Genomic DNA, 21119 nt, shown 5'->3' on the forward strand with positions numbered 1-21119 from the left:
CAACTGGACAGCAGCCAATTCAGATGCTGACAAGACAGCTCCTGACGGAGTCATTTTGCTGCAGGATTGTGGGGGCAAGAGAAAAAGAATGGAGAGGCAATCCCCTCTACACATCTGGGATTTCACTTCCCTGTGGATCTTTAGGATCTGTGGGGTTGGAGGGCTATGCCCCAGCCCATGCCCCAAATACATTCTTCCAGAGGGGGCAGCTGGAAGAAAACTCCTGGAGGTGAATCTCTTGAAGTTTTCTGACTCCTCTCCCACCTGCTGTGGATTTTTCTATGGGATGGGATGATTCATCCTCAGATCTAATTATTTCCCCTTTTTTCTTCTGTTTATGTTTTGTTTTTCACTTTCCACGTGGTATCCCCTAAAAGCACGTTTTCCATACCATGGACTATACTGGCTTTACATGATTACACTTGTTATGTGGCTGCCAAAAGATGGCTTGTTGTCTTGGGTTCCAGCAGGATTGAGGAGGTGGGAGGGTGCAAGAATGTGAGGTGCAGGTGGATAGGGGTCATAGCTTTGCAGGCCAGGTTGTATTTCCTGTGATCCAACTGACCACGTAAAATATGCATGAAAAGTGAAAATGTATCATTTGTAAAAGCAGCGAAGAGTCCTGTGGCACCTTATAGACTAACAGACGTATTGGAGCATGAGCTGTTGTGGGTGAATACCCACTTCATCGGATGCATCTGACGAAGTGGGTATTCACCCACGAAAGCTCATGCTCCAATAAGTTTGTTAGTCTATAAGGTGCCACAGGACACTTTGCTGCTTTTACAAATCCAGACTAACACGGCTACCCCTCTGATACTTGTACCATTTGTGGTGCTTTCCATACAGCAGGTGTTTGAAAGCAATGAAATTGTTGTGCCAGGGTATTGTGTAGAGAGGGTTTTTTAATTGATTTAATTACTTATTTCCCCTGCTAAATAATATTGTATTGATACAGAAATTATAGGACTTTGCATGAAGAATTTATGTTTATTCTGCCTCAGAGTAATAGGATCCTGCTTATGAGACAGTGGGTAAATAACCCTGTGGCTAAAACTTTGTTTGATTCTTTCCCCCACCCCTCCCACCTTTCATAAAATTACTTTATAATAAAAAGACATGAGGCAAAATCTGATTTCTTTCATATACTGTATATGTGGGAAAATTTCAGAGGGGAGAAATATTTATATGTTATGCTATCAGACTGTTCCTATGTCTCGTTAAATTTTTATTGAGTACAGAAAAAGACATCAGTATACCAAATGATTATCTTAATGTATGATATGCGACAAATAATGCAATCCTGTCCTGCAAATGTACACAACTAATAACTATTTCAGAACTCTTCTCTTTCTGGACTATAGTATGAATGAGAGAGAAAGTATTGTGAAAACACTAGTAGTATGCATATGAGTAGTATTTGTACTTGTTATAATGCGTTTTAAATTAAAAAGTGTTCACTGTTGCAGGTTTAAAATTCCTAAAATGTATCCTCAAGCTAGATTTTAATGTATTCTGATTAGAGTAATTAGGCTTAGTAATTTTTGTTCTTCAGAAAGAACATTTAATACATGAGACTCCTTCAGTTGCTTGCTTTAACAGCAAGCAATTTTTTGCAGTAGATTCACTTGCACTGAACAACAGATAAAAAAATACTTTAATTGGAAAATTCAATACATAGTTCACCACCAGATGGCAGAACTTAGAATGTGTCTCAGAGAGATTTGTGTGTGTGCTCATGCTCAGACATGGCAAATATGATATAAATGGCTGCTTTATAGTTCAGATCAAACTACTTTTATTTTGTAAATCAATTGTTTAAAATTTCCTCCTAATTTTCCAAAAGAAACTAATTACTCTGAAATTTCATGTGCTATATCTAATCTCATCTGCTGCCTGCCTCCTATCTGGTTAGATCACTTCATCCCCAGGCAAAAATTAGAACTCTCCCAGTAGGTAGAAAAGAAAAAACAACCACAATGGGTTCTTTCTCCTATTTCCTCCTTGCCCTCCCTGCCCCCCAAAACCGCATCCCCAAACTCTTAGATCCTGCCAGGTTCCAAGACTACTCCAGCCAGAGTGTCTGTGTTTGCAACCTGGGACACAGATTCTGGACTAGGCTTAATAGGCTGCTGACTGGAACAGTTAGTGTGGCTGCCACAATGCATAGATTTGGCTTAGTGTGATTGTGGGGCAGTGACGCCGATGGTCAAACATGTGGAGGAGAAGTGCACAATTAGAAGATTGGAAGGTGGACTACAACCTCTTACTACCCTTGATGATGCAGCAATTAGGTGGCTGAACAATCTAGATATCGAATTGTGATGCACAGAAAAGAAGACGACTTGAGTGTAAAGTTATATGTGTATGTCATTTCAGGATCAGAGCCACCTTCTTTTCTTATAATTCAGTCTCTCAAGCCTTTAAATGTCTGAATTACTTTTGTGAGACACCATCAAATGTTTCACTACAATCAAGACATTACAACTACGGCATTCCATTCATCCAAATTTTATGGATAGCTTGATCAAAAAAGCATGTATTTATCTGACAGATTCTTTTTTAAAACCTAAGCAGTTTATTCTACCTAGTTCCCTTACAGAGTTCCCTTCAATTATTTGTTCCATTATTGAAGACTGTTGCACAAGGGTTGTTTTATAAAATATACTATAATATGTGGTAACTCACTGTAGTTTTCTATCTTTTTATAATAAGAATGGCCTACCACAGCTTATAAAAATTGAAATTTTTTTAGAGCAGTTCTAATAACATTTGGTGCATGCACGCAAAGTACTATGATTTCATTCTTGTTCACTTCAAATGGATTAGAAAATATCATCCAAACTGGGTACCATGCCAAGACTGCCATTACTTTTTTCCCCTGAAATTTGATTAAGGACCTTAACAGGCATTCAGTAATTAAGTGAAGTGCTTAGGAAATTTATATGCTGTCCACAATTTGTCATGTTCTGAGAAAAACTGAAGACAATTTTGATGAAAAACAATAAAAATAAAGCACTTGAGAAATATCTGGGACTACTAGCTGATTCTGGCTATGGTTTCATTTTGAATAGGATATCTTAGATTTGTAAAATTAATATTGTTCAATTGATTTTTTCAATTTTAGTACTTTAGGTTAATGAATAATTGACTTTATTAATGTAGCAATTAATTTAATTCTGTATCCCTTTACAATGCCCATGTTGCTTCATTTTCAGAATGGAGCTGGTTATTTTTTGTATAGTCCATTAGTGGGTATACTGTTCTATATTTAGTTATTAGTTTTTTAATGCAGCTGAATTTGCTGAAAAAATGGTATAAAGAGGATGGGAATACTGAACAGATTCTGAATGAGTAAATTTCCCTGTGGCATAGCAGCAGCAAGTAATGTACACTTTTATTCTGATAATGTTCAATACACGAATGGCATAATGACACTTAAATTTGTTTTTAGCTCTGCTATACAGTAACACAGAAAAGCCTGGTCTGTTACTGCTGAGGTAACTGTTATGCACTGTGGCTAGTCATGCAGCATTAATAGCAATTTTTTCCTGCAAATCTCTTGTCCTCTATTCTCCAACTTGCTTTGGATGCTGGGTTTATTCAAAGTGGCATTACAGACTCACTTTAATTGTAAATAATAGAACTAGATCAGTATCATTATGTTTTCTGGGGGTGAATCTACATCTTCTGTCTGGAAAAAATATTCCTCTCAAAACCATAAAACTAAATGCAGCAGAATGTAGTAGTAGTATTAGTGTCAGATTTTAATAGGGCAGTTATTACTGGTAACTCAAATATTTAAAGTTATTAAAATTTGCACTCTGTAGCTCTGACCCTGCAAACACATGCATGTGAATAGCTTTACTTTTGTGAACAGTGCCATTGAAATTAATAGGACCACTCATGTGAGTAAGGTTATGCATGTGGGTATGTATTTGCAGGATCGGGACCCAGGATGATCTTGTCATTTGTGAATGATGCTGTAAGTGCACATCTCCTTCCTATTTTCATATTCATACTTTACTGTAGTTTAAAATAATTCTTTAGTTACAAAGCAAACATGGTATTTCTACCACATGCCATCTCCAGCAATCCTTCACTGACAGGCTGTGCCTTCCTCCTGATGGAGACTGTCGGAAGTTCATCTTATTGACAGTGCACAAAGGTAATAAGCCATTTAGGTGTCAGATGCCTTGCCACTGCCAGAAGGAGAAGAATGGTGGTTCCAGCTGTCTGGTCTTTGTTTTTCATACCTTTTAGTTTTCATTGTCTTTTAGAGGAGTAAGAAGCAGTTTGTTTCTTTATTTAATTTACTCTTTAAAGTTCTTTTTTTTCCTATCTCACTATGGTCCATCCTTTCTACCTACTGATCTCCTATTAAAACAACTATAAACTATTTTATTCACTTTAAGTTGCTTAAAATTATTTTACAATCTATAGAACTGACTGAAATTTTCAAAATTTGGATTTTTTACTCCCCACATTTTTTTTCTTGAAAATGTTTGCAAAAATGTTCCCATTCTTGACAAGGTGCAGTTATTAATTTAATAGATTATTTTTTTGTTTGTAATAATAAACTTTTTTCTGTGACTCAAAAGTAAAGCTCTTACAACAGATTTGCATTCTTGTTCTCCTGCTCTGCTCTGCATAACATCTTGTTCAGAATATGTTCAGTCCAAGTTCAAGAGTGGCCTTCACTGCCACCAAGTGAAGTCAGATATGCTGTCACCATGGATTTCTATGCAGCACATTCAGGAACAGCTATATGAGCATCATAGAGTAATAGAACACTATGAAATTGCTCCAGCCAGACTTTAAAGGAAACCAGCAATAGCTCCTGATAGGAAGTCTTTAATATTAGTTTACTGACATTTGATAATGCCACATAGATGGTAAGCTGGTGATAGTGTCTGATAAGTGACGCTACTCATACATCTGTTGGAAAAATAAAAATTCTCTATGGTCTATGAATATGAGAAGGAAGATGAAGTGGTGCTACCACTAGTAGGTAGCATGTACTGGATGTTTGTGACATGGTGAGCTGTCACTGGGGAGTAAGGAAAAGGTCTTGGGGAATAATGAGTCAGTGCTTAATAACAAGTTAGTCTTCTTTGAACCATTTGTACAGTATTAGGGTTCTGCAGCAGGTGCTGTGAGGGGAGGCTAGATCACAGGCTTCCCTTTCTCCAGGACTCCTAAGCAAAGTAAGCAGTTATGGGATAAGAGGGATTGATAACTTAAAAGAGAGGAAACAAATGGTAGGAATAAATGGTCAGTTTTCAGACTGGAAAGAGGTAAATAGTGTTGCCCCCCAGAGGTCTGTACTGGGTCCAGTCCTATTTAACATATTCATAAATGATCTGTAAAAACGGGTAAACGGTGAAGCGGCAAAATTTACAGATGATACAAAACTACTCAAGATAGTTAAGTCTCAGGCAGACTGCGAAGAGCTGCAGAAGGATTTCTCAAAACTGGGTGACTGGGCAACAAAATGGCAGATGAAATTCAATGATGATAAATGCAAAGTAATGCACATTGGAAAACACAATCCCAACTATATATATAAAATGATGAGGTCTAAATTAGCTGTTACCACTCAAGAAAGAGATCTCGGAGTCATTGTGGATAGTTCTCTGAAAACATCCACTCAGTTTGAAGTGGCAGTCAGAAAAGCAAACAGAATTCTGGGAATCATTAAGCAAGGTATAGATAATAAGACATAAAATATCATATTGCCTCTATATAAATCCATGGTATGCCCACATCTTGAATATTGCATGCAGATATGGTCACCCCATCTCAAAAAAGAAATTTTGGAATTGGAAAAGGTTCAGAAAAGGGCAACAAAAATGATCAGGCATATGGAACAGCTTCCGTATGAGGAGAGTTTAATAAGACTGGGACTTTTCAGATTGGAAAAGAGACAACTAAGGGGGGATATGATAAAGATCTATAAAATCCATGAATGGTGTGGAGAAAGTAAATAAGGAAGTGTTATTTACTCCTTCTTATAACACAAGAACTAGGGGCCACCACATGAAATTAATAGGCTGCAGGTTTAAAACAAACATAAGGAAGTATTTTTTTCACACAACGCACAGTAAACCTGTGGACCTCCTTGCCAGAGGGTGTTGTGAATGCCAAGACTATAACAGGGTTCAAAAAAGAACTAGATAAATTCATGGAGGATAGGTCCATCAATGGCTATTAGCCAGGATGGGCCCTAGCCTCTGTTTCCCAGAAGCTGGGAATAGGTGACAGGGAATGGATCACTTGATGATTACCTGTTCTATTCATTCCTTCTGGGGCACCTGGCATTGGCCGCTTTCGGAAGACAGGATACTGGGCTAGATGGACCTTTTGTCTGATCCTGTATGGCTGTTCTTATGTTCTTATGTACTAAAGGAGTGAGGTTATTCAGTTTTAGGACAGAGGAGGAAAAGGATAATATAGAAGGCCTGTGAACACGAATTGAGCATACTGTGTACCATATGGAACATCAGCCTCTGTCCCTTAACAGAACACATGCTGCACTTTTATGTTCTACAGACACTTCCTATGCAATATAAATTTTTATTAAGCAGTTGGCTCTGGGTCTGTTGGTCTTTCTCTTTCACATTGCATTTTGTTTTTATGTTGATGAACAATATTTGCATTCAATTGCATCTTTATACACTAAATCATTTTCATATAGGTGGGTGGAAATTATGTAGAGGAGCAGTTGAGGATAGTTTGTTGCATATATAAAAATTCACGCATTGTTAGTTCTGGTCATCACCCTGTTCACTTTGCCTGTATGGTGTATCTTTCCCCCACTCTTAATTTTTGTAGTTTCTTTTTATATTGTAGCCTTTCAGGGCAATGACAATGTCTTTCTATACGTCTGCACCTTGCCTAGTATATTTGGGGTGCTCCTCTAATATTATTAACCTCCATAACAATTCCAGATCCAGTTTTTCTAGCAACTTTGCAGTAAAACGCGCTGCAGAAGTTCTGATGCACAGTGTAATGCAGATGCACATTATTCAGTGACCCCATTATACTGCAGCTTGCCAAGAAAAAACATGTTCATAATTTCTTTAAAAAGAAGAGCATTAGTGCACCCTTAACCTTCATTTTGTTCCAGCCCTTACTTGTCTCATGTCCTTAAGTCTAAAAAACCCTTCATAAATCAAAGGACATTTCAGTTATATTTAAAGTATATGTTATAGAGGCTTTTAAACAATTAACAGTTTTGTTTGTTTGTTATCTTAGGGCATTCTACCTGGACAAGTCGAACCTCCCTCCAAATTCAACATCAAAAGCTGCTTATATAGATAAGGTAAACAATAATATTAAGTGTTTAATTAAACTCTGTATGTTACACATTATCCTAATCCCTTTCTTTTGGCTTGAGTTGAATTATTTTGAGGTATTTTCTCAGGGCTCTGTTATGGCTTTTGTCCCAGCTCTGCATTACAGATGGTCTGACATAGCATTGCCCTCCTAGGAGATATTGTGCTTCAGGAGATGCAGCACATGTTCACGTGTGAAGCCGATCTGTTTCCTCTGACTTTAGCAAAGAGTATAGGGGCAGAACCATGGCCTGGTCTCCGCCTTATCCCTTTCGGTCCTGTCAGGGGTGCTTGCAGGCAACAGTCCCTGTGCCCAGGAGAATGAACTTGGTGCACTGTCCCATAAAGAACAGTCCCTTCAGTATTTTCCTCACAAGGTTGCCCTTACAACTTTCCCATGATGATTCCCCTAAAATGGATTCCTATTTTTAATTTTAAAAAAAATCCTCTTTTTATGCCTAAAGCACTGCCTAGCATGGCATCTGCTTTTGATCTGACATCTATTTTACAGCCTACAGTTTTATATTTCATAAAGCTTTGTCTAAACTAGAGACTAGTACCAGCTGAAACCAATGCAAGCTAAATTGATATAACTAAACATTAACATGCTAAGTGAGTCTATGTAAGCAGTTTGCATTGGTTTAGCTAGATTTATTTTTAAATCACTTTAGTTAAATTAGTGTACTTTTCAAATATAGGTAAATATAAGTAAGGCTACCGTTTCCCTGGTGAATTAAAATTGCCATTTGGGAGTGCTTTCCTAGATTTTAAAATATTCCTTCTTTGGTTAGCAGGTTTCTCTCTATGGGAATCCCTAGGTATCTCATGAGCAGAGAAAATCAAGGCTTTGTATGACAAGAGCTGCAATGTGACTTGAGCCTCATTTCACGTTTTTACCAAACACCATGGGAGAGACGCTGCCTTTTGTTACCAGTTCATGAAGACAGTATTTCCTATCTTTGTGTGTGTGTGTATGTGTATGTATGTATGTATATAAATATAAATTCAATATTGGGCAGTTAAACTCTTTCTCTATATATGTGTCATTTCAATCTGGATACCATTGGGGTCGGCAACCTGTGGCTCTGGAGCTGCATGGGGCTCTTTGGCTGTCCCCTTGCGGCTCTTTGGCTGCCCCCTTGCGGGCAGCCATTTTTTGAGGGGGTACGAGGTCAGGCTCTGGCTGGGAAGCGCTTACCACAGGCAGCTCCCGGCAGGCAGTGCAGCAGGGCTCTGGCCCCATGCCACTCTCAGAAGCATCTGCCTGCTGCCACGTCTTTGTGTGCCCCTTGTGGGGAGGGCGGTTGCGGGTCTCCATGCGCTGCCCGCGCCTACAAGCACCGCCCCCGCAGCTCCCACTGGCCAATGGGACCTGTGATGATGTTGCTGGGGGCGAGGACATCACGTGGAGCTCACCTCCCCATCACCACCGGGGCGTGCAGAGATGTGCCAGCAGCCAGCCACTCCCAGGAGCGGCGTGGGGCCAGAGCAGGTAGGCAGCCTGCCTGAGCCCTGCTACACCACCGGCCAGGAGCCACCTATGGTAAGCATCTCCCGGCCAGAGCCTGCACCTCACACCCCCTGCCCCATGTCAGAACCCCCTCCTGCACGCAAACTCCCTCCCAGACCATACACCTTCTCCTGCACCCCAATCCCCTGCCCCATCCCGGAGCCCCCTCCTGTTTATATTCAAATTCAAATGGCAGAAGTCACATTAAAAGTATTGGTGAGTAGTAATAACTTTAATATGTTCAATATTATTAGCTGATAAATTCTAACTCTACAAGTAGCTTTGCGTATGATGCAGCTCTCGAAATATTTTGGTCAAAGACAAAAACAAAAAAATGGCTCTTCTTTGAAAGGTTGCCGACCCCTGTACTTTCTTTTCAGTTTTGTTGCAAAGTTAATCGTTCTTGCTTGTGGTTTCTTCACTCCTGTTCTACTGCTTACTGGTATTCTTTTGGTATGCAGTGTTGTTGTAGCTGTGTTAGTCCCAGGATATGAGAAAGACAAGGTACGTGAGGTAATATCTTTTATCGGACCATCTTCTGTTGGTGAAAGAGAAAAGCTTTTGAGCTTACAGAACTGAAGAACAGCTCTGTGTAAGCTTGAAAGCTTGTTTCTCTCATCAACAGAAGTTGGTCCGATAAAAGATATTACCTCACGTACCTTGTCTTACCCACCTAGTTGCTCTAATATTCTTTCAGTAGTTAGTCAGGATTAGTGAATGGCTGTTTGCATAAACATAGGACAGTTTTTTCTTACCTGTATGCTGATTTTTCTCATGGTGGTCATGCATCAGTCACCAGCACTCCTCCCTTTGCGCCTGTCTTTGCATTTGTCTTTCACTGCATTATTCCTTCTTTGGAAATACTTCTGGAAGAAGATGGCCTGCCCATGTGTAGTCAGGTGGAGAGGGCTAACACAGTAGAGATGGGCCTGGGGATTATACATTCAATGAAAATATCCAGATACCGATTTTAAAAAAACTGTCTTAAATATTGCCACAATACTTTGTGGGCCTTGTAGGTGCCCTTCCAAATCTGTGCTTTGAAAGCAGCTGGACTCAGGGTTTGGCCCACAGTGCTCATGTGTTCTGGTCTGAAGTCATTAAACTCAGAAACAATTTAGTTGTCACCCTCCCAGAAGAGAACTTCACATACATCTTGATGGCAAATGTTATCTAAATCTCTCTGTTCTCCTTTGCTTGCAGCTGATGCGGCCTCTCAATTCTTTGGATGAACTTTACCGACTGGTAGTGTCTTTTATCCGATCCAAGCGCACAGCGGCCTGTGCTTACACTGCTTGCAGTGCCTCTGGAGTTGGATTGCTATCAGTTTCTTCAGAACTCTGTAGCAGACTTGGAGCTTGTCACATCCTAATGTGCAATAGTGGAGTTCATCGGTATGGCAATTTATCCACCTGTCTTTGCTTTAGTCAGTCATTGCAATCCAGTTTGGAGAATAATTTTTATTCCATGTTTTTCGGAGTGTATTAGTATGTATCTAATGGACTCTTAAAAGATTATTCATGGTGAGATTCTGGAAGATAAATGTAGTTGCAGTGATTGACAAAATAAGCAATATAATTTTAGCCTGTATAGCTGCAATAGATTATTCGTCATACAAATTAGTACAAGGTAGAAATATTAACATTCCTAAAGCATGACAAGGAAGGTTTCCTATTTGCATAATATATTGTGTATTTTATACTGAACTCCAGTCTAGGCAAGACATTTTAACAGTTAGTATTCATTTTATACACTGGAGGGAATCTTAGTAGCAGTGGATCTCAAAAACTCAAATACTGCAGGTCTGGTCCAGAATAACCAGAAGCACTATATCCTGGGGTAATACTTGGCATGACCAATTTGATTACAGAAAATGAACTCAGACACTTGACATTTTAAATTTTCAATTGATTTGCTATATACTGCACTGTACTAAACTCTGAGCGACCTTAACATACTTCTAAATAACCAATTTTACAAAGGTCACCAGGATTTTAGTGAAATTCATCGAAGAAAACAGTATGTGTAAGTAGGGTAGGGTTAGAACTTTGTGTATATTACAGCGAACATGAAAGAATAACAGCTGAGGAAAATAATCATTAGGTACCTATTCTGTAATGGTTCTTTATACAACCCAGAAGCTGATGCTAACATGATCCTTTTTTACATAAAGATACAAACTATAGATTCCAGTTATCAGTCAGTTTAAAAATGATGTGTTCATTCTCATGATTCACTGTTTCAAACTCCTTACACTATTAATTTCTGATCCTTAGTAGATTTTCATTTGAGCAGCATCAGTTACAAATTTGTTGGGTTATAACAAAAATAACTTTCTTTTCAATTTTACGTAATGTCCATCTTTCTAAAAAGAACTTTGGAAAAACAGTATAGTGCCAGTCCAATGCAGAATATCAGGCATGACAAGCTGGAAAAGGTCAGCAAGGTATCAGAGAAACAATCAATAAATGCATGTTATGAAACAGACTTGCCGTCTTTATCAGCTCAGATCTGACAGCGCATTTGTATGACACTGCATTATTGGCAGACAAGTATATGTGGCATGACGTATACTGTCCTCTGTTTTAGAGAGACAAGGTGAGTGAGGTAATATCTTTTATTGGGCCAACTTCTGTTGGTGAAAGTGACAAGCTTTCAAGCCACACAGAAGTCTTCTTCAGGTCCTTCTGCAGGTTTACCTCATCCACTTGTTTTAGGCAGTTATATGAGATAATGATATTTTTTAATACCATCCCCTGTACCAGAGCAGGATGGTTGTGTTTATCCTTCCTTTAGCGTGTGGGAACACTATATAAGCTGGATCAGCATAACATTTTTAGAAGGCCCTAAACCTCTTATGCTTTACTCTGGCTATTTATCCAGATTTATCATTTTTACAAGTAAGATGTTTTTGATGATTTAGAGAATCCCGTTTTCCAAGTTATAACTCCAGCTAAATATTCTAGTCAACCAATGGAAATATGGGCAGCATTTCTGTCCTTCTTTTCCCTCCATGGCTCCGATGAGGAGCAGCATCTTCTGTCTCCCATGTGCCTTTTTTATTGATTTTTTCTTTAAAATGTTACCGTGAAAGAGACTGTCGTCTCTAGAATGAACAGGGATTTAAACAGTTCAGCCTTGTCCAGCACATATTATGTAAGAACAGCGGTACTTAAAAATGGATCGACCCCAAGAATTGAAAGGTCATGAATTATTCAGGCTGGCCTATTGACAGGAATATTAGATACTTGTTTCTCCGAGAATTATGGGTTTGTGTGCATATGCTTTATCTTTATACCAAACATCCAAAGACTTTCATAGGTGGAAGAAAGAAAGGGTTCTATTTGGGCATAATTCTCTTTCTGGTGCTTATTAGAGACGGGCATATTACCATGAATATTTATTTGAATGGTTAATTAATTCACTTTAACTCAATTTGTGAGTTTCCTGAGAATATTCTACACTAAGTGTTTACTAACAGAAATATTTGAAAAATGGTGAATTTTAAATGGCTATTGTAGCATACTCACAGAAAATGAAATTTGAATTAGAAAAAGTGAATATTTTGTCAAAAATCTGTTGTGTTAGGTTTTTTTGAGTTATGCTCAATCAGAGGGCAGAAACATACCATGTGATCCACATATCCAATCAAAGCAGCATGAATATCAAATATGCAGAATGAACAGCTAGTGCACATTTTACAGATCATGAATTATTCAGAATTATTGGGAATATACTTTAAATTATGGGAATGTAGTTGATAAAATCATAAACTTGACATCCTTGAACAGAAAGACAATTGTTTGAAAAAACAGTACACTTTGAATTATTCACTCAGCAGTAGTGCCCATTCATATGCATAAATTATAAAATATCTCATGAAGTATAGTGGCCTAAAAAGTAGTGATAAGTTTTTAGCCCCTGTTCTGGTAGAATGAGATTTAATCTTTGCAAGCAATTGTAAAGGAGACCTCTATTTCTAAACCTGATTGTTTAGACACATAGAGTTCTGAATTCTCATTTCTAATAAAATATTGTATGTTAGCCCTGTGGGTAGGCTACCCTTTGAGAGAAACCTTCTTCAATGGATCGGTCCTCTTACCAGTTTAAAGGTGAACAATATGACAGTAACAGACTCTAGTTCTTGTTTCCACATGTCTGCATTAAATATGCAAACCCCAGATTTTGGCCAGTGGAACTTATTTTCACCAGGTTTCCAAAGTTAGATCCTTAATGGAGCCTGACCTGAGACTCAGTCTAGGGGTACGGCTACACTACGGGATAATTCCGATTTTACATAAACCGGTTTTATAAAACAGATTGTATAAAGTCGAGTGCACGCGGCCACACTAAGCACATTAATTCGGCGGTGTGCGTCCATAGTCCGAGGCTAGTGCCGATTTCCAGAGCGTTGCACTGTGGGTAGCTATTCCATAGCTATCCCATAGTTCCCGCAGTCTCCCCCGCCCCTTAGAATTCTGGGTTGAGAGCCCAGTGGCTGATGGGGCAAAAATCATTGTCGCGGGTAAATGTCTGGGTAAATGTCGTCAGTCATTCCTTCCTCCGGGAAAGCTACGGCAGACAATCATTTTGCGCCCTTTTTCCCTGGATTGTCCTGGCAGACGCCATAGCATGGCAACCATGGAGCCCGTTCAACTTTTTTCTTTTTATAGTCACCATATGTGTACTGGATGCCACGGAGAGAAGCGATACTCCAGTGCTACACAGCATCATTCATTTGCTTTTGCATGATAGCAGAGATGGTTACCAGTCGTTCTGTACCGTCTGCTGCCAGGGTAATTTGGCAATGAGATGACGGTTATCTTTCCTTCTGTGCTGTCTGCTGCTATCATGGGTGCCCCTGGCTGAGGTCGGCCGGGGGCGCAAAAGCAAAACTGGGAATGACTCCCCGAGTCAATTCCTCCTTTATGGTTTCTAAAAATAGAGTCAGTCCTGCCTAGAATTTGGGGCAAGTGTACTAGAGAAGCAGTATATCAGAGAGCACAGCTGCTCCGTGTCAGATCCCGCAGAAATGATGAGCTACATGCCATTCACGGGAGGTGCCCCTGCAACAACCCCACCCGTTGCTTTCCTCCTCCTCCAACCTTCCTGGGCTACCGTGGCAGTGTCCCCCCCATTTGTGTCATGACATTATAAAGAATGCAGGAATAAGAAACAGTGACTTGTTAGTGAGATAAAATGAGGGGGAGGCAGCCTCCCCGTGCTATGACAGTCCAGGCAGGACATTAAGCGGTGCAGGGGAGAGGAGCCCAGCATCCTGCTGCTATGATAGTCCAGGCAGTGCAGAATCTTTTCTTTACACCAGAAAGGGAGGGGGCTGATGGAGCTCAGCCCCCCGTGGCTATGATGAAGATGGTTACCAGCCGTTCTGTCCCATCTACTGGGAATGACCAGGAATCATTCCTATTTTTACCCAGGCGCCCCTGAGGCCAGCCAGGGGTATTCAGCAGTTATCAAGCATGTACCGTCTGCCACTAGGGAGGGGAGAGGAGCGGATACTGCTCTTCACTGCTGCAGCATTGCGTCTACCAGCAGCATTCAGTAGACATAGGGTGACATTGAAAAAAGTCAAGAAACGATTTCTTTCCCTTTTCTTTCACGTGGGGGGGAGGGAGTAAATTGACGAGCTATTCCCTGAACCATGCCAGACAATGTGTTTGACCCTACAGGCATTGGGAGCTCAGCCAAGAATGCAAATACTTTTCGGAGACTGCTGGGGACTGTGGGATAGCTGGAGTCCTCAGTACCCCCACCCTCCCTCCATGAGCATCCATTTGAGTCTCTGGCTTCCCGTTACGCTTGTCACGCAGCACTGTGTAGCCTGTAGATTTTTTTTTCAAATGCTTTGGCATTTCGTCTTCTATAATGGAGCTCTGATAGAACAGATTTGTTTCCCCATACAGCGATCAGATTCAGTATCTCCTGTACGGACCATGCTGGAGCTCTTTTTGGATTTGGGACTGCATTGCCACCCGTGCTGATCAGAGCTCTACGCTGGGCAAACAGGAAATGAAAATCAAAATTTCATGGGGCTTTTCCTGTTTACCTGGCCACTGCATCTGAGCTGAGATTGCTGTCCAGAGTGGTCACAGTGCTGCACTGTAGGATACCGCCCGGAGGCCAATACCGTCGATTTGCGGCCACACTAACCCTAATCCGATATGGTAATACCAATTTTAGCGCTACTCCTCTCATTGGGGAGGAGTACAGAAACCGATATAAAGGGCCTCGTAGTGTGGACGGGTACAGCGTTAAATCGGTTTAACGCTGCTAAAATCGGTTTAAACGCGTAGTGTAGACTAGGCCTAGGAGTCTGAATCAGAGTTCAGGATGCTGTGCTGATCACTCCTTTTTTCTACTCTTGGGAAATGGGAGCAGAGGAAACGATTATTCCCATCTCTGCCAGAATTAAGTGTCTCAGGCTATATTTGGTAGAATAAAAATCTGGCTTTCCCACTTTTCCCTAGTTAAACTTTGTTGACTGACTACTAGACTAGAGCATACATTCTTAACATGGAGGTCCTGAACTGATGTCAGAGGTGATGGGCCACACTGTCCTTCCCTTCCTTTTCAGTGGAAGGTGGGAGAGAGTACCAGCCAGATCCGAGGGAAGTTCTGGGACAGGGTCTCAATATGGAAAAAGGCATCCCACTATGGAAGAGTTTGAAAACCAGTGGACTACAGACTTTGGCTATACTGTCACTGTCACTTATAACCTCCTCAGTCTCAGCAATGTTTTGGTTTCTAATTTCTCTGTGTTCCAAGTTAAATTGCTTTTTACATTGTACTAGGTTAAAACAGCCTGAATGAGCTCACATTTTCATTCCAGTATCCAAGATAATATTGGGGATTTTGAATTGCTGGTGATTACTTTGCTTTGATTTTTATGTTTGTCAATTGACATTAGAGCTAGAAATACAGTATCTGTTCCAGACAGACATCTTTTTCAAGTATATTTCAATCAACTGAACAAGAACCAGGGAGCAATAAGTACCTTTAACCTTCACTGACCTGTGTCATATATGTCTACAACCTCCCCATAAATTATCATCAAATGAATCTGTTGTGCAGATTCAACATCAGGAATTACAATTAATGTAATTCTAAGGAATCAGGTTTTTATGATTTATTTTGTCTTTTTTCATCATAACTAGTTATGGGCTATTAAATTTTACTTCATTTAGTTAAAACATTGCAATTCTACCTGCCAATTAACTATCCTCCAGTAAATGATACTAGGGTTTCTTTGCCTGTATTCATTTTATTTGAACTTGTAATCAGTCTGTACAAATGTAGATGATCAAAAGCACTTTTAAATATTGAATCATTATGCCAGTTCCTGCTCCAGAGGGAAGAGACAGACTGTGCTTCACATACCCTAGATCTTTCTATGCCAAAATAAAATTAGGTGCAGCAGCTGCAGAACTCAATTTGGAGACTAGTAGGAATGCAAACTAAAATGAATTATTTAAAATATTCAAATAATGCAGTTTTGGGGTTTATTTATAAGTTTCTATTTCCAGGTGGATAGAAAGGAGAGTGTGCCCTTTACAACCATTATGAATCTTCTGGAGATACTTCTGTTCTTTATTATTTTTTCTATATTTGATTTCCTTCTTTAAAGCATCTAATTGCTGCTCCTTTAAGCCACGGGGTTTAGGCTAGCAGATGTTCTGCTGAGTGATGAGACAGGTTCTGCCAAAGGTTGATTGTGCTCCTGAAGCCTGCCCAGCTCATGAAGGTCCAGGGAGCAACACACCTTTCATGGGTAACAAACCCAGATCTCCCAAACAGTAGCACAGAGCTCCACTGTAACTATATTTTTGTTGTTCTCATCTCAGTTCTCCTTTATACATTAATTTTCTTTTAGAAGTTTGACTAGAGAAATTTACTTCTGAAATCAATGAAACTCTGCTGCAAAGATCTTTTCTTGGGGCCCAGTTCTGAAACTCTTACTCTTGCTGAACTACTTGATCTTGTAAGTAAGCCTGTTGGCTTCAACAGGACTACTTACATGAATAAGCACATGCCAGCATGAGCATACCTTGTAGAATTAGCCCCTGTGTGTCTCAGTCCTTTCAAAGAGTAGTCAGCTAAACTTTCCTTTCACTTCTGCTCTCTCTTTATTAAATATGCACTGTTTTCTCCTTCAATTTTACTATCCCTATCTCCATTTATTTTTAATCTATTTTTATGATCCATTATCCACTGAGAAAGAAATAAACTTTTTTTTTCTTCATAATATAAATATTTAGGATAATAGAATGTTTAATACTGTGCTTGTTACAGTTCAAAGGCAGATAGAGATGTGGGAACATGTCCTAAAAGATAGCACAAACAACACATTGAAAAACAGGAAGTAATCTGTAACAATTCTAATTTATGTTCCCTTTCTATATTTATTTTTATTTATTATTATTTATATTCCCTTTCTATACTCCACACATTTTTGCTTTGTTCGCTTTTAACATGCATATTAGGAGTGATGTTAGTCATATGCAGTTTTCTTTCATGTTTCATCTGTTGAAACATCATTCTGCTTAGCACATAATTTAAAAAGTGCAGAGAAATGCATGAAAACAGACTGAGTGGGATGGTTCCAAACAGGACTCCAGTGCAGTGTTTTCCCCTTCGCTCCCTTCACCTTTATGCACTATGTAGATGTTTAACTGCCTGGGTTGATATATAGCTCTCTCACTTCAACCTGCAGAACCAAACTCTCATGTTTCCTACAGTATTTCTTCTCCAGTACTCAGGGCTTTGGAGGAATCTGAATCTTTCTTACAGAAAACACCAGTATAAAAAAATCCAATAGACCCCTTCAAACTGTCTAGGATCAACTTGTGTAAAAGTTCTTTTGATTTTGAGATGAAAAAAAAATTAAATTGAACGATCTGAATTCTTCTACCACATGAAATAAATTAGACTGCAGTTTCCCAGTGGATAACAGCTTGATTTGATCTGCCAAGGACTTAAAAATGAAACCCTTTCCTACTCATTTGAAGAAGATGCTGTTCAGACTAATGTATATGGTGGTCAAGTTTGTTCTTGAACTATCCTGACACTATTATTAAGCTTGAGCAGACAAGAAGCACAGGACAATTCAAACCTTTAAAAATTCTATTCTTTGTTTCCTGAGAAGTCCAACTTCTTGGCATACAAACAGTATTCAAGGTGAGGTCTTCTGTAGCTAATGCCTACCTGCAAAATTTCCAACCACTAACATAATAGCATTAAATTTGAGGTAGAATTATAGGGTATCTATGATGCTCCTAAAAGCATTTGTATAGTCTTTGAAAAAAGGCAAAAGTTGACAGATGAGTGAGTCCTAGACCCCCGTTCTGGTTTTTCAGTTGAATTTATTTTCATTCCCCTTTTCCAACAGAGAGGGATGTTCACAAATTTTATTTCTGGAAATAGTATCTCTGGTATGGAGGGATGCACTCGTTCCTGTTAAAAATTAGAGAAAAGGGCAGTATTATCTTCAACAGGTTTCATTGCTCACAAAAAATAGGCTAATTTTGAATTTAATGTTACCCCTTCCCCAAGGCGTGGCTCAAACCTCCCTGGTGCTTGCTAATGGAGTGGCTTGTCTCTGCCCCTGGCATGGGTTGAGTCCTGGGTTTTTTATTTCAGTGCCTGGTGCCTTCACCCAAAGTGACTCCAGTCTGTGCCTGGGAAACAAAGGTGCTGTCCTTTGGGAAATTCACAAGAATATAACCCAATACACAAACAACACAATACATTACTACAAGCTCCAATCAATGAAATGACACGCTCCAAAAGAACAATATAACACAGGGGGCTTTACTAGGGACAGGAAACAAATTCTGTAAGGAAGAAAAGGATTAAGATTAACTAAAACACCATGATATCAATAATATAACAAATCCTCCATTCACCACTGTACACAGACCTTCAGCTTCCTCTCTAGCACCGTTCCAGGCAGATAAGAGGCTGAAGAGAAGTCCTGCAATGAATGCTGGAGCGCTGTGAATATTGGCCAGCTTAAATGAAAAGAAAGGAGTTCCCTTACAGTCTCTTCAGCCCTGAGTGGGGCAGAGTGCTCTCATGACTCCCTGGTCTGGAGCCCTGTGGAGGTCTTGGATGGCTGTAGGTAGCTGGCACCAGACTGCTTCTCTGTCCTCCTGATCGCTGGTCTCCACAGGACTGGCACTTCATGATCATGTTCTAAATCTCACAATAGCTCAAAGTCTCCCATTGTGCAGGAATAGGAGTTGAATAGAGACTCTCTGACCCCAAGCTATGCTGCCCCTATCTCAGCTCCAAACTCAGACAATCCAAAAGCTAAACTAAAATGAATCCCTTTGTCTGTCTCCAAGGCTGTTTTTCCCCTCCAACTGAGAGACTGACCAGCCCTGGCTCCTTGTTGGCCCAGCACATTGTCTATATAAATCACTCCATCAGAAACTCCCTACTGGCTTTTGTAGAAGTTTCCTGACTATTCTATCCCTGCTCTGGACCGTAAGCAGGCTGGGAAATGGTGTCCAGGGACTCTGGAGCCATTGCTGTAGTCCAGAGGGTTGGACCCCTGGAGGCTCAGTTCATTGTTTCAGGAGCTAGCAAACTCCAAAGAAGTTTATACTAAAAACCTGGACAAATGTACACATGCAGGACTGAAGTCCCAAGGTAGAAACCTTAAAGGCTACAAATCAGAACGTTTTTTCCAATGTAGATCTGAAATATGACTATATATACACACCTATTCAACTCTGTCATGAAATGTGTCTCTGGTTTGCAGTCCTCAATTGAAACTTAACTCAAGAGCCTTCCCTTCTGCATTTGTTTGCTCCAAGGGTATTTATCAAGTTCATGGTGATAACTGTTTCATGCTTTAGAAAGAAATGAGTTTCCTTTCTTAGATGAAATGCTCATAATGACCATTTCTTATGAGCAAATAACTTGTTCCTCTGTAAGAAATCTTCTTTGGGATCATGTGTTTCTCATCTATTTCAGAAATGGAGTCATCTTACCTGCCAGAGACTAGTCTAATTAGCAGTTGTTCTCTTGAAAGATGAAGCCAGTCTCCCACCTTCCAAGAAACAGTTTAAAGAAAAACAACATATACTAGTAAAAAAAACAAAAGGCATCAGGTTTGAGGCCTTCCTGAGTGGAAGTTGTAGCTTGGGTTACAAAACACATCCTCCAGGATTGGTCTCCTGTCTATAAATGTACCGTCTCTTGTTTCAGCAAGCAAGAACTCAGCTGGTAGCTGAAGTTTGAAAATACCTGGCAAGGCAGATTTTGATTATTCCATGATGCAGTAGCATTACCAACAAACACAATAGCTTCCAGAAAGAAGCATTGATAGCTACTGTATTTTCATAATGAAATTAGAGACATTCAGACACCAAGATTATTGGACATATCTTGAAAAAGTTAATACTGATGTTGCACTAAACATGAATGGTTCAGCACCTGACTCTGCTTACAAGACAATAATAACACTTCAGGCAACTGAACTTAACCACAAAGTCCATAAAGGCCCAAACATGAGTCTCAGAATTCTCCACTAGGCCAATTATAATATTTTAACTCTTTTTAGAGGTTATCTTCTGCTTTGGAATTTTAATGAAATTTTCTTAAAACCAAAGCATGTCCATTGCTTTCTACCCCCTTTTTCCTGCTACAGCTATATTCTCACCAGACACAATGGGAGGGTGAAATAACACATTCTTCAAAAATCTCTCCATAGTATTCCTTTAAAATAATGACTCAATTTTTCGTACTACTAGTGTCAAACAGAATGGCCAACTTTTTTTCCCCCATATTTCATGTAACTACATTTTTTTTCTTTTGTTAATGGAGGGTTGGTTTAGTATCTTACCTGCGTATTTCATTTTTAATAACTGTACTAACCACTGGTCCAATCCTCTCCTCGAAAGAAAAAAAAATCATTCTCAGTAAAGTTTCAGCACATGAGCAAATGAGATGAAAGGCGTTTTTTTAAAACCATGTTTGCAGCCAGCATATTTAAATTTTCTTATTCATAGACTAAAAATTGTGATGCTTACGTATGCTTACATCATCCTGAATAATGTATTTAAATATATCTAGGCTCTAGGACGGTTCTCATGGACCATTCCCTTCAGGGTGTGACTTAGAAACTAACAAAAGGTCTGGCAATGTCTTCACATAACAGTGGAGCAAGAACCACAGGCAGGAGTGTCAATACTCTATTTTAATACCCCTAATTAATAATGTTCTCATTTTAGGTTGATTCTAGTCTA

General features: G+C 39.6%; 1 protein-coding gene across 3 annotated transcripts in view; it reads left to right on the forward strand.

Moving 5' to 3' along the window:
- Positions 1 to 21119, forward strand: part of PREX2 (phosphatidylinositol-3,4,5-trisphosphate dependent Rac exchange factor 2) — a 307132-nt gene that overhangs the window by 250897 nt on the left and 35116 nt on the right. For 2 of the 3 annotated variants that reach the window (XM_050940505.1, XM_050940506.1), the window contains exons 36-37: positions 7258 to 7324; positions 10051 to 10241. In XM_050940505.1, the coding sequence (XP_050796462.1) occupies positions 7258 to 7324; positions 10051 to 10241 (258 nt within the window). The remainder of the gene's footprint in view (positions 1 to 7257; positions 7325 to 10050; positions 10242 to 21119) is intronic. The other variant, XM_050940507.1, reaches the window with a different exon arrangement.

Source organism: Gopherus flavomarginatus, chromosome 2 (assembly GCF_025201925.1).
Source record: "Gopherus flavomarginatus isolate rGopFla2 chromosome 2, rGopFla2.mat.asm, whole genome shotgun sequence".
Taxonomy (NCBI): domain Eukaryota; kingdom Metazoa; phylum Chordata; order Testudines; family Testudinidae; genus Gopherus; species Gopherus flavomarginatus.